Here is a 13756-nt window from a genome sequence, read left to right as displayed (position 1 = left end):
TCTATCTATCTATACAATCTATCTATCCATCTATCTTTTTTTCTATATATCTACCTTTCTATCTTTTATTCTATTAGAATAGGCAGGTAGGGAGTATATAATTATATATATACTGTATATCCACATATATATAATATATATAGCAATAGCGGTTTATTTTTTTGTTAGCGGTAGTGTAGATATATATAGCAGTTAGTTTGTGTGTTTTATATTTAAAAAAAAACAAAAAAAAAAACAATTTGTTTAGTTAGTGTTAGTTACGTTATGGCGAGGAAGTTGTTTAGCGCCGAGGAGGCATACGCCATGCTGTGGTCTGAGTCGGAGACCGCATCAGAGATGGCGTCCGAGATGGAACCTGTTTTAGGTAGTGACGATGACAGCGTCACTTCAGGTTCATCTTCAGGGGACGTTGTCCCTGATGCAGTTGAAACTGCAGAACTTGAAAGCGCAGGGCCAAGTAGCGCTGTAGCACGGGACAGCCTGGTCCCTTCAGTCCAGGCTCTTGTATGGGCACCTGCCCCATCTTTTGGGCCTAGAATCCACGGATTTACTGCCACTCCTGGCATAACCGTGGACAATACAAATTTTGTCCAAATGGATTACTTCCATTTATTTATAACGGACGACATCCTAAATCAGATTGTCCACGAAACCAATTTATATGCCACTCAATATATAAGGCAGAAACCTTCATCCACCCATGCCAGAGATTGGACGCCCACCAATTTGCTGGAATTAAAAAAATTTTTGGGGCTCACCCTAAATATGGGTATTGTCAAAAAGCCCTCCATTAGGTCTTACTGGTCAACAAGACCCGCCCAAGCCACCCCAGTATATTCTGCAGTAATGCCCAGGTCTCATTATGAGACAATAATGAGGTTCCTCCACTTCAATGACAACGCACAGGCCCCCCCAAGTACCGATGCAAACCGGGATCAGTTGTTGAAAATAAGACCGCTAATAAATTCCCTGAATAATTTATTTCTGCAACTCTACACCCCTGAGCAGAATGTAAGTGTGGACGAATCCCTCCTCAACTTTCATGGCAGACTTAGCTTTCGCCAATATCTACCTTCAAAAAGGGCAAGATATGGCGTTAAGCTCTACAAATTGTGTGAAAGCGGGTCAGGATATACCACCACCTTCAGAATTTATGAAGGGCGGGACCGCACAATAAATGTTCCTGAATGCCCCCCTGATCTTTCCACTAGCAGTAAGATCGTGTGGGAGATAATGCAGCCTCTGCTTCACAAGGGGTACCACCTGTACTGTGATAATTTTTATTCGAGTGTGCCCCTGTTTAGGCATTTGCATGCTGCAAGGACTGGGGCATGTGGTACCATGCGCAAAAACAGAATTGGTTTTCCACAGCAATTAGTGGGGAAGCGCATGGTAAAGGGGGACTCCTGTGCTTATACATCTGAAGAATTGCTGGCGGTCAAGTTCAGGGATCGCAAAGATGTTTATGTGCTAAGCACGATTCATACCGCAGGAACAGTGGCAGTGAGGGAAAGGGGGGCAACATCGGACAAGCACAAACCAGTGAGCGTGTCCGAATATAACAAGTACACGGGGGGGGGGGGTGGATTTCAGCGACCAGGTTTTACAGCCCTATTTAGTAAAACGCAAAACTAAAACCTGGTACAAAAAAGTGGCCATTTATTTGTTACAGGTGGCAATCCACAACTCATTTGTGCTCTACAAAAAAAACAGAGGCAGAGACACATACCTGGATTTCCAGGAAAAAATTATTGAAGGCCTCATTTTTGATGTTCAGGACACCCGAGAATGCCCCCAGTCTGAGGATGTCACGCGACTGACTGAAAGACACTTCATCAGTCGGATTCCCCCAACACCAACCAGAAGCAACCCTCAGAAAAAGTGCCGCGTCTGCAGAAAAGACGGGCACCGCAAAGATTCCCGATATTTCTGTCCCTCATAACCAGGCCTGTGCATTGAGCCATGTTTTAAAAAATACCACACTGTTCTGAATTATTAGATTTTAGTTAATTCGTTGAAAATATATTTGCCCTACATTACGTTTTTATTTTTCCCCTGATTTTACTCCAAGGGTGAGGGAGGGAATGGGTGGGGGGTGGATGTCATGTTTGCATATTCTCTAAAGTTCATCTGCTGGAGAGCTCCATTTGCATAAACCTGCAATTTCTTATTTTAGAAAACCCAAAAAAATTAATTCCCATTATACCCCTAGATGAATATTTTGAGATTTCTGCTTCAAGAGCAGATATTTTGGACGTGTTATAGAAACTCTGTTGAGTTTTGTAAAACCAGCTTTGAAAAAAAGCGATTTGTGAAATAAGCTTCTTCTATCGTCCGCCCTCCTACATCTCCATGTGATAATAAGGCCCACATATTTGGTATCCCCATGCTCAGGAGAAGTGGAAGAATGTGAAAGGAGATTAATTTTGTCCATGGTCTATACCGTGTGTGAAAAATGCTGGTATAAACTGACGCATTTGCTAAAAAATTGCTAATTTTATTTTGATCCATCTTATTCAAGAAACTTTCAGAAGAAAACTGGCTGTCTAAAAATATGATAAACCCCTTGAAGAAAACCTTGTGGGGTCTACTTGCGTGAATGAAGTAATTTATGGGGTGATTCTAATCTTTCAGCAGCATTAGGCCCCCCAGAAAACAGTATGCGGCTATAAAGTCAAGTGCAGAATTCCTGGACCGAAAAGGCCAAAAAGCCTCCTTTTATGCCAAGCCCTGGCACATGCCCGTGAATAAAGCACACATATTTGGTATCCCCATGCACAGGAGAAGTGGAAGAATGTGAAATGCGATGAATTTTGTCCGTGGTCCATTTTGTGTGTGAAAAAGCTAGCATAAACTGACGCATTTGTTAAAAAAAAAGGTAATTTTATTTTGTTCCATCTTATTCAAGAAACTTTCAGAAGAAAACTGGACTGTCTAAAAATATGATAAACCCCTTGAAGGAAACCTTGTGGGGTCTACTTGTGTGAATGAAGTCATTTATGGGGTGATTCTAATGTTTCAGCAGCATTACGCCCACCAGAAAACAGTATGCGGCTATAAAATCAAATGCAAAATTCCTGGACCGAAAAGCCTCCTTTTATGCCAAGCCCTGGCACATGCCCGCACAGTGAATAAGGCACACATATTTGGTGTCCCCATGCACGGGAGAAGTGGAAGAATGTGAAAGGAGATGAATTTTGTCCGTGGTCTATGCCGTATGTGAAAAATACTAGCCTAAACTGACGCATTTCCCAAAAAATAGCTGATTTTTTTTTGTTCCATCTTATTCAAGAAACTTTCAGAAGAAAACTGGACTTGCTAAAAATATGATAAACCCCTTGAAGGAAACCTTGTGGGGTCTACTTGTGCGAATGAAGTCATTTATGGGGTGATTCTAATGTTTCAGCAGCATTACACCCCCCAGAAAACAGTATGCTGCTATAAAATCAAATGCAGAATTCCTGGACCGAAAAGCCTCCTTTTATGCCAAGCCCTGGCACATGCCCGCACAGTGAATAAGGCACACATATTTGGTATCCCCATGCACGGGAGAAGTGGAAGAATGTGAAAGGAGATTAATTTTGTCCGTGGTCCATACCGTGTGTGAAAAATGCTAGCATAAACTGGCGCAATTGCTAAATTCTTGCATTTTTTTCCAATTTTGCCCACTTTAGAGAAAAAAATAAAAATGATATATACTGACAAATGCCACTAAAACAAAGCCCTATCTGTCCTTTAAAAAGAGTGTAAAATTCAAAGATGAACTTTATTCACCTGCTGAGTTATAGTCATCTAAAGAAGCGCATAGCAAAATTGTGACATTTGCTCTGGTCATTTAGCTGTAAAACAGCCTAGTCCTTAACCGGTTAATAGACCTACTGTATGGGGAGAAGGAATTGCCCCATGGCCAGAACATTCAGTTTTCCTCCTTTAACAGACCATATTTACTTGAGATTGAACTATGTTTGTCACCAGCTCTTTCATATTACTTTGAGGATGACGTCACTTCTGGGACTTCCACTTCCTTCCCATGTGGATGTGAGCTCAGTAACGCCTTTAGCCAATAAAGTAAGGAAGAACACTCTGTGCGGTCATATCTTACCAAGCTTGAGACATGCTTCTCAGCAATTCAAGGGGTCGGTCAACCATAGAAAGGAAAAAGCATATGACATCACTTACTGATCTTTGGGGGTCCGACTGCCAGAACCCTCATCAATTCTCCGAATTAAGGAGCAACACCCAAAGTTAAGTGTTTTAACTCCTTTATAGTTTTTGCCTCCGCAGCTATGCTTCTGGTAACACAATTTGCAGTAAAATGCAGCACAGTACCATTTAATTGAATAGAAGTATGTTGCAGTTCCCTGCATAGCGAGCAGCCGTGGGCGCTTCTGTGCAAGAGAAATAGTGCAGGGACCGTTGTTCTTGTGATTGGCAGGGTCCGAGAAGTTAGACCCCAACCAATCCTAGCGATATGCCATAACATTACAAGATGGGAATAACCCTTTAGGATGTACCTGAAATTTAAATTTCCCGAAGTACTCATTTTCAAACAAAGACCGATATTTGTTATTTTGCTGCGTAAAGCCAGTCAAGTAATCACGGTTAGGCCGGATTCACACGATCTCCTAGCATCATAATTATCTATGACGCTAGGTGTAGATAACTATGATGCTAGGAGCCCGGCTCCTTGCAGCGTTTTTGGTCATGCGGCGACGTACAGACCGTACATCACGGACCGAAAGCGCTCGTGTGTGAGACATTAGTCAGAGGAAAAGATTATGGTTTTACAGATGTGTCCTCCCTAACTTTCTCTCTGATATGTTAAACAAACATCCAATGGATGCTTCTGTCAGATGCCATATGTCAGCCGTCCGTCGCCCATAGGCTCCCATGTTAAAAAGACGTATACGTCACAGAGCAAAAACGTAAACTTTTTTTAAACATAGGAGTGTATGGGCAACGGATTTGCCAACAAATGGCATCCAGCAGAAGCATCTGTTGACCATAGACTCCAATATTAAAAAAAAGTTTACGTTTTTGTACATCTAGGCTGTGTCCAGGCTGTGACAGATGCCTCCGACATCATGACAAATGAACGCAATTCAAGAAAAACTAAGGATGCACTTCCTCCCGAACAGAAGTTCAGGGTTCCATCCATTTGGCTGCTGTTAAGTGTTTGTGATAAGTGCCATCTCCATGGCAGATTCCCTTTAGATAAAACTTATACAGGAGTATTTCGTAAATGTAAAATGTCACTTACTTCACTGTGGCACTTAGGAAGAAATTCATCTGTGGCATTTGTAGATTGTCAGAAGCGGACAGATAGCGATCAAACTGAGCCTATGGACAAAAAATACTGTGAATGATCAAGCTAATATGCTGCTGAAGTAACACTCTTTGCAAAATTTTGGGAAACCGCTCTAAAGTTTCACAAGAAATTGACTGCACTGGTCAAACAGCTGGAAGATTTCAAACCAGCTGTGAAGAACCATATCTGTTTTATGCCGGCGTGTAGCCAGAAGGCCAATAACCTAGGACAGAATGATGTCAAATCCAGTCAGCAGTTTGTGGTCTGCTGACAGAACAGTGCAGTACAATGTGTGCATTTCTAAAACTCGGACATAAGAACAATTACAGAATACTTGGTGTGGCTCCACATTTTACCACCACATGGAAAGTCGGGAGATTTAGCATAGACGAGCCTGTAAAGTTCTTGCTATGAACACATCAATTCGAAAAAAAACTTGATATGTGAAACTGCTTTAAAAAGGAAATGAGAATTTTGAACAAAATGTCATTTTCTTCACCATTCACATTTAAAGTGAAAGCAAAATTCTGCTGCATACGGTTCCCACAATGCACTGATCAGCGTAAAAGGAATTCAGCAGAATTTAGCTTTGTCTGAACGGAAAGTGAAACATAACTTAATGAAAAAAACGACAAGATTAGTACAGCAAAGTATTTGCAAATATTTACATCGATTTTTTTTAAAACGCATTTTAACATTGATATAGACAAGGTCAATAAAGAACACAACCATAATGCGTCTCTAGATCAATTATCACTCTTGGAAAAGCAAGAACAATGGATAAGATAATATGTAGCAGAAGGAAACAAGCAGATGAGCAATGCAGTACAGTACATGTCATTACATATTTAATACAATTTGAGTAAACAATTCATGGATCAGGAGTGAATATCCAGCGGCGCGAACTGCGTTGATAATTACAGCGTATGCAGTATTAAGAGCACCAGGGAGTTACATTTACTGTGATTATATACAATTGGATCTGACAGCTCCTGATGTGTATTCCCCATGAAATACCAATGCTGGAGAATCTATTCTCAGAAAACTACGATGTGCCCTTCCTCTGTTATTCCTCATGGAAATATTTTAATAAATTGGGTGTGGCATATCCAAACACACTCTGACACTGTCCAATCGTTGTGACAATATCGAAATATGTAAGGATACCCCTTGTATAGTCTATGGAATGGAAACACTGATGAGTGAATTTATTCATTCATTTCCAGGAGTAATAATTGAGCAATGGCACATTGTAGAGTTTCTATGAATGATGCTCTAGAAAATTTACTAAAACAGACATGTCATGAGAGCCTTTAATTATATTTCTCCACCATGAGATCGTCTCAATCCACCTTACTGTTATAGCCATACAAGCAAAGAGAAATGTTTTCTTTAAAAGAATTCTAGCATGATGTGCCAAATCTTCCACCCCAGTAAGTCCAATGGGGCAATATCTGGGATGGTAGAGACAGGGAATGTATATCACTTCAAGCCAAAACGCATGAATCATATGACATTGCCTTATCAAGTGCCAGAAATCAGTACTCTCCGCATGGCATGTATGAAAACGTGCAAAATTCAATCTACCAATTTTGCAAAGGCAAACGGTAGCAGTAAGGTTTGTGTATATAATGAGGTTAGTCAAGCCTCTAAGCCCCTGCATCCTAAGGATCCCATTAAAGCAGGGCTGGGGAACGTCCGGCCCGCGGGCCGTATAAGGTCCAGCCCAACCTCACTCAAACCGCGCTGCCGCCGTGTCATTCCCTACTTGGCTCCGTCTACTCACTCACATTTAGGACCACAAGGGCGGACGGAGCCAAGTATGTCGGCGGCGGTCTGAGTGAGGTCAGTGTGTGCCGACCAAAAAATGGAACAGTCCGGACACCTGACCTGAGTCAGTGACGTGAGGTCAGGTAGGACTGGACTGGTCCACTCCCGTCACAGCATGCCCGACCTCACTGACCTCCGCTGCCACCCTGTCATTCCCTCCTTGGCTCCGTCTGCCCTAGTCACTCATATTTAGGAGCAGGAGGGCAGCGGTCTGAGTCAAGTATGGTGGCGGTCTGAGTGAGGCCGATGCGTGCTGGCCTGGGAGCGGACCAGTCCAGTCATCTGACCTGAGTCACCTGACGTGAGGTCAGATGACTGGAATAGTCCATTCCCAAGCCGGCACTCACTGACCTCCTCACTCAGACCGCCGTGAATGACAGTACTTGGCTCCATCTGCCCTGCTCCTGGCCTAAAATTTTGAAACTTAGTTGAGGCCTAAATGTAGAAATTTAGGTTTAGTGTAGACATAGGATAGGACCTGTCCTAAAAACATGAAATGAGATCAGGTGACTTAAAGGTTTTTTTTTTCATCAAGGACATTTATGATACATCCACAGGATATGTCATAAATATCAGATAGATGCAGGTCCCACCTCTGGTACCCACACCTATCTCTAGAATGGGGCCCCCCTAAACCCCGTTCTACCTCTTTGTGCTCCAGCTGACTCGTGTGATTTCCGACCATGAAGAAGAAAACAGCGTAGCTTGCTGAGCTACGCTTTTTCCATAAGTCCCATAGAACTGAATAGTTTTTACGGAAACAGCATAGCTCGCATGCTACGCTGCTTCCGTAACTGCCATTCACTACTATTGGAGTAACAGAAACTGCGTAGCTCAGTGACCTACGCTGTTTTCTTCTTCATGGTCGGAAATCAGCCGGAACACAGAGATGTTTAGGGGGCCCCATTCTAGAGATAGGTGCGGGTCCCAGAGGTGGGACCCACATCTTTGTGACATTTAGGACATATCCAGTCAACATGTCATAAATTTTCCTGATTGGAAAACCCCTTTAAGTAAGTCGGAACAACTTATTGCTGAGCGTTCTTTTCAAAATATACCATTGTTAAGAGTCGACTGCGCTCCAGACTGACCGACGCAGTAGCCACATCAATACCGGCTAACATCACACGCCTCACCAAGAGAAGCAGTTCCAGCCATCACATTAGGGGTGAGTCAATTAAATGTTTCACCAAATATAGCAGGCTCATTTTTAAGTTGATCATTTTGTATGGCCTGTGAATGATGTTAAAAATATACAAATGGCCCATGGCAGAAAAACATTTCCCCACCCCTACTTTAGAGAATATCGGAGGATGTGGATTTATGTGCATTTTAACAATGGAATGTTGTAAATATGTTCTGTAAAAGCTTTTTTCCTACAAGTTGATAAAAAATAACAGGTTTTATAAAAGGTGAAATAAAATAAAAATAACAGGCCAGTCTCCTTTTAACCCTTTAATGACACGACCAATTTAGTTTTTTCCTCCCTGCCTTCCAAATTCCATAAATTTTTTATTTTTTGGTCGACATAGCCGTAAGAGGGCTTTTTTTTTGCAGGACAAGTTGTAGTTTTTCATGGCACCATTTAATGTACCACAATGTACTTGGAAACTGAAAAAATATATATATATTTGTGGAGTGAAACGGGCAAAATATAGTGATTGTGCCATTTTTTGGGGGTTTCGTTTTTAAGTCGTCCATCAGATGGTAAAAACGACATGCTCACTATATTCTATGGGTTGATACGATTATGGCGATACAACCTTTTTTTTTATTTTTTAAAAACAAAAAAACTAGTATGTTAAAAAAATTAATTGTTTTGTGTCTCTATGTTCTGAGAGCCAGAACTCTTTTTAGTTTTCTGTCGATTGAGAAATGTGAGGGCCTTTTTTTTGCAGGGTGAACAGTAATTTTTATTGGTACCATTTTGCGACTTTTTGGTCACTTTTTATTACATTTCTTTTTGGGGGGCTAAGGTGACCAAAAAACAACAATTAGGGTGTTTGAACTTTTTATTTTTTTACAGCGTTCACCGAGCGGGTTAAATAACGTTGTATTATAATAGTTCAGACTTATATGGACGCGGTGATACTACTTATGTTAACTCTTAACCCGTTCCCGACATCCATACGTCATAGCCGGGTAGGGGAAGTATGGAACGGGCTCACTGAGCGAACCCGCTCCATACGCTGCAGGTGTCCGCTGTATGCTACAGCCGACACTTCACAGTAACTCGTTAAATGTCGCGGTCAATAGTAACCGCGGCATTTAAATAGTTAGAAAGGGGGGCGACCCCTCTAGCAGCTCATCGCGCCCCCCACAATGCAATCGCGGGGTGGCGATGGTCGCTATATCAGCTTGGGGGCCTAATAAAGGCCCCCAGGTCCGCCATCTTTGTGCTTTTATTAAAGAGGCTCTGTCACCAGATTATAAATGCGCTATCTCCTACATAATCTGATCGGTGCTGTAATGTAGATAACAGCAGTGGTTTTTATTTTGAAAAACGATCATTTTTGAGCAAGTTATGAGCAATTTTTGATTTATGCTGATTAGTTTCTTAATAGACAACTGGGCGTGTTTTTACTTTTTACCAACTGGGCGTTGCACAGAGGAGTGTCTGACGCTGACCAATCAGTGTCATACACTTCTCATTGTTCCAGCCCGGCTTCTTTCACTGCACAATCACACTGTAACAGTGGGCTGGAACAATGAGAAGTGTGTGACGCTGATTGGTCAGCGTCATACACTCCTCTGTGCAACACCCAGTTGGTAAAAAGTAAAAACACGGCCAGTTGTCTATTAAGAAACTAATTAGGATAAATCTAAAATTGCTCATAACTTGCTCAAAAATTATCGTTTTTCAAAATAAAAACATCTACATTACATCTGGCAGGGCTTAATAGAAGCCGGTCAGAAAAACGATATACTGCAATACATTAGTATTGCAGTATATAGCGCAAGCGATCCAACGATCGCTGGTTGAAGTCCCCTAGGGGGACTGAAAAAAAACAAACTAAAAATTTGTAAAATAAAGGTGTTTTTTTTTTTTTAAATGTAAAAAATATATTAAACGTTCAAAAAAAAGTACAAAAAAAAAAAAAAGTTTTCCCATTTTCCACCTTTAGCATTGTAAAAAAATTGGTATCGCCGAATCCGTAAAAGTCAACTATCGCTATATATCATTTATTAACCCGCATAATGAACGCTGTAAAAAAAAAAAAAAATGTGAACGCCAGAATCGCTATTTTTTGGTCACCTCATCTCCCACAAAAAAAATTACTAAAAAGTGATTAGAACCTTGCATGTACCCCAAAATGGTATCATTAAAAACTACAGCTTCTCCCGCAAAAAATAAGCCCTCATACCACTTAAATCGACGGAAACAAAAAAAAGTTATGGCTCTCAGCATTTGGCGACACAAAATCAATAAAAAAATTTACACTTTGTTTTTTTCCTTGTAAAAGAAGTAAAATATAGAAAAAAACGATATATATTTGGTATCGCCGTAATCATATTGACCCGCAGAATAAAGTTAACATGTTGTTTTAACTGCACAGTGAATTCTGTAAAAACGAAGCGCAAAAAACAATGGAGGAATCTGTTTTTTTCAATTTCTACCCCACAAATATTTTTTCCACTGTTTCCTAGTACATTATATGGCACAATGGTGCTGCGAAAAACTGCAACTCATCCCGCAAAAATCAAGCCCTCATAGGACTATATCGATGGAAAAATGAAAAAGTTATGACTTTTGGAAGGTGGAGAGGAAAAAACAACGATGAAAATCTGAAAGTTGTTTACGACGGGAAGGGGTTAATATTTTTTTTAACATCACTTTAGGGGAAAAAAATCTAACAAGATTTATTTAACAGTTTTTTTTGTTTTTTCTTTAGAAGTTCCCCAGGGGACTTGAACCAGAGCTCTTTCTAATATATTGCAGTATATTGTGTTTCTTACAGTGTCCTATGAAGCCCTGCCTCCGGCAAAGCTTCATAGGAGTACAAAGTTGGCAGACTTAACGGCCTTCATTAGGCTCCCATGATGCAATAATGATCATCAGCACCCCGCATAACGCGTAGAGGGGGGACCTATGACACGTTAGAGGGGGCCGCCCCCTCATTCTAGCACTTAAAATGCAGCTGTCGCGATTGACCATGGCATCTAAGTGGTTAAACGGGCAGAATCAAAGTAATCTTTGATTAGGCCCGCTCCATACTTCCCCTTAACGGCTGCCATGTACATGGCATGTCGTTAAGGGGTTAAACTTTGAACACTAAGACTACTAAATGTTCTTCTGAGTAGGGACCTAAAAAAACCTTTTTCACTGCCCTCCTGTGCACGTTACTGCAGAAGAGGATGGTGAAATAATTATACAGCGACACACAGTAGACAAGCAGGTTAGTGGTTACCACTACAGAAGCTACATATGGAGCTGGCACCAGCGCCAGCTCCAGCGTCTAGACAGCATTTATGTCCTTCTTTGTCATAGAAAGGCAGTCACACTCCAACCGTGTCCGCTCCACTCCCGAAAAATTCTATTTAGAAAAGGAGCCTAAAAAGTCGTAGTGTTACACTATATATACCCATCACACATGTGCAGCAGCTATTTACAGAGGAACGAGTAGAAGCGACAAGGGTGAAGCAATGTATTAGTAATGGCTGACGGGCATATTACAAGTATAAGGCTGTTTATACAATGCCAGTATTTAGATCCTGGTAAACCTATAATTATGCAGTGGTTACAAAACAAAATACACCCCCAGCATAAATACAACAGGTTTCCAAACTTACACATGCTCTCGTAGGAAAGTTACTGAAGAGAAGTACATAGTTAAAGGGTCACTAAACGTTCAACAAACTTCTAACATGTCATAGTGACGTGTCAGAAGTTATGATTGGTGGGTGTCTGAGCACTGAGACACTCACCAATCGCTGAAACGAAGCGGCAGAAGCACTCGTGTGAGCGTTCAACCGCTTGTTTCTGTTCGGCTGTACGGGCCCATAGACTTTCTATTTAGTCCGTACTGCGCTACATCGATTTCCAGAAAAAGCAGAACAGAAACTAAGCGGTTTAGCGCTCACAGGAGCGCTTCTGCAGCTTCGTTTTAGTGATTGGTGGGGGTCTCAGTGCTTGGACCCCCACCAATCAAAACTTCTGACATGTCATTAGGACATGTGAGAAGTTTGTTGAACATTTAGTTACACTTTAAAATAGAGTTCATACAAGTCAACCTCCAAATTAAGATAATGAACATATTCAGCCTACAATTGATGCCAAGATTGACGCGGTTTCGATAACTATCCTATATTTTAGTATCTTTAACTTAGTATAAATAAGCTATTTCTTGCTATGACTGGAAAAGAGAAGTCTGCTCATAAAATTGACCTCATAGAAAGTTATCATGGGGCACTATGTCTGTCACTGTTATGGGGGCGCTGTGGCTGTCACAGATGTGCAAGTGCAGTGTGCACACCCTAAGGGGGCGATGAATCACACAAGGCTCTTCAGTTTTAATCTCCGTGTCATGCACCATCTCCTCAGAACTCGTCATAGGCTAAACACAGTTTAATCAGCGTATATATATATTATTTTGTGGCCCTTAAGGGCTTATTCAGACGAACGTGATATACGTCCGTGCAACGCGCATGATTTTCACGAGCTTCGCACAGACCTATATTAGTCAATGAGGCCATGCAGACAGTCCGTGATTTTTACGCAGCGTGAGTCCGCTGCGTAAAACTCACGACATGTCCGTTCTTTGTGCGTATTTTGCGCATCACGCACCCATTGAAGTCAATGGGTGCGTGAAAATCACGCGCACCACACGGAAGCAATTCCGTGGGACGCGCGTGATTCGCCCAACAGCAGTAAAACTATGAACGTAAACAGCAAAGCACCACGTGCTTTTCTGTTTACAAACATACAAACGGAGTGTCATAATGATGGCAGCTGCGCGAAAAGCACGCAGCCGCGCACCATATGCTCATGCTGTTAAGTGCCTTTTGCGCACGCAAAACTCTGCATTTTTTGCGTGCGCAAAACGCACACGCTCGTGTGAATCCGGCCTAATAGTGATACAATCTGGAATGTGACCACTGGATCAGAAAAGTTTGTGCACCCCTGGCCTAGAGTAACACAGTAAGCAGAAACTTTAGCTGCATCCCTCGCCTCTCCATCTTTCATTTTTTTTAAATCTCAGTTTGTGAGACTGCTTGCTGTGAGAGAGGAAGGGGAGCAGCAAGGGGAGACAGAGGGAGAGGGTCTCAGAAAATTCCAAAAAAAAACTTTAACCCCTGAGGAACCTTTACAAGTAGATGTAAGCCCTTTATGAAGGCCACTCTTGTAGTTCCGCCCTTTATAAAACATGTGAGGCCAACACAAAATCAGGCTGTATACATCGGCAGACATTGAAGGGGTTGTCCCAAGATTAAGTCATCCCTTAACCACAGGATAGGTGATAACATGCTGATCGATGGGGGCCCAACCGCTGAACGATGATCCCGTCCCTCAAGAACGAGGGTCCCGTTCCTCCGAATGAATAGAACGGCAGGTCGCGAATGCTCCCTGCTGCTCCATTTATTCTCTAGGCACTGTCGTAGATAGCGGAGCGCTGTACT

At 41.8% G+C, this 13756-nt stretch overlaps 1 protein-coding gene across 2 annotated transcripts in view; it reads right to left on the bottom strand.

Annotated features, from left to right (window-relative positions):
* COG6 (component of oligomeric golgi complex 6) overlaps positions 1-13756 on the bottom strand; it is a 51443-nt gene that overhangs the window by 12359 nt on the left and 25328 nt on the right. For both annotated transcript variants that reach the window (XM_075850043.1, XM_075850042.1), the window contains one exon: positions 5261-5340. In XM_075850043.1, coding sequence (XP_075706158.1) covers positions 5261-5340 — 80 coding nt within the window. The remainder of the gene's footprint in view (positions 1-5260; positions 5341-13756) is intronic.

The sequence above is a fragment of the Rhinoderma darwinii genome, chromosome 2 (genome assembly GCF_050947455.1).
Source record: "Rhinoderma darwinii isolate aRhiDar2 chromosome 2, aRhiDar2.hap1, whole genome shotgun sequence".
Lineage (NCBI taxonomy): Eukaryota > Metazoa > Chordata > Amphibia > Anura > Rhinodermatidae > Rhinoderma > Rhinoderma darwinii.
Note: the sequence above shows the minus strand (reverse complement) of the source record. Positions and strands in the feature narration are given on the sequence as shown.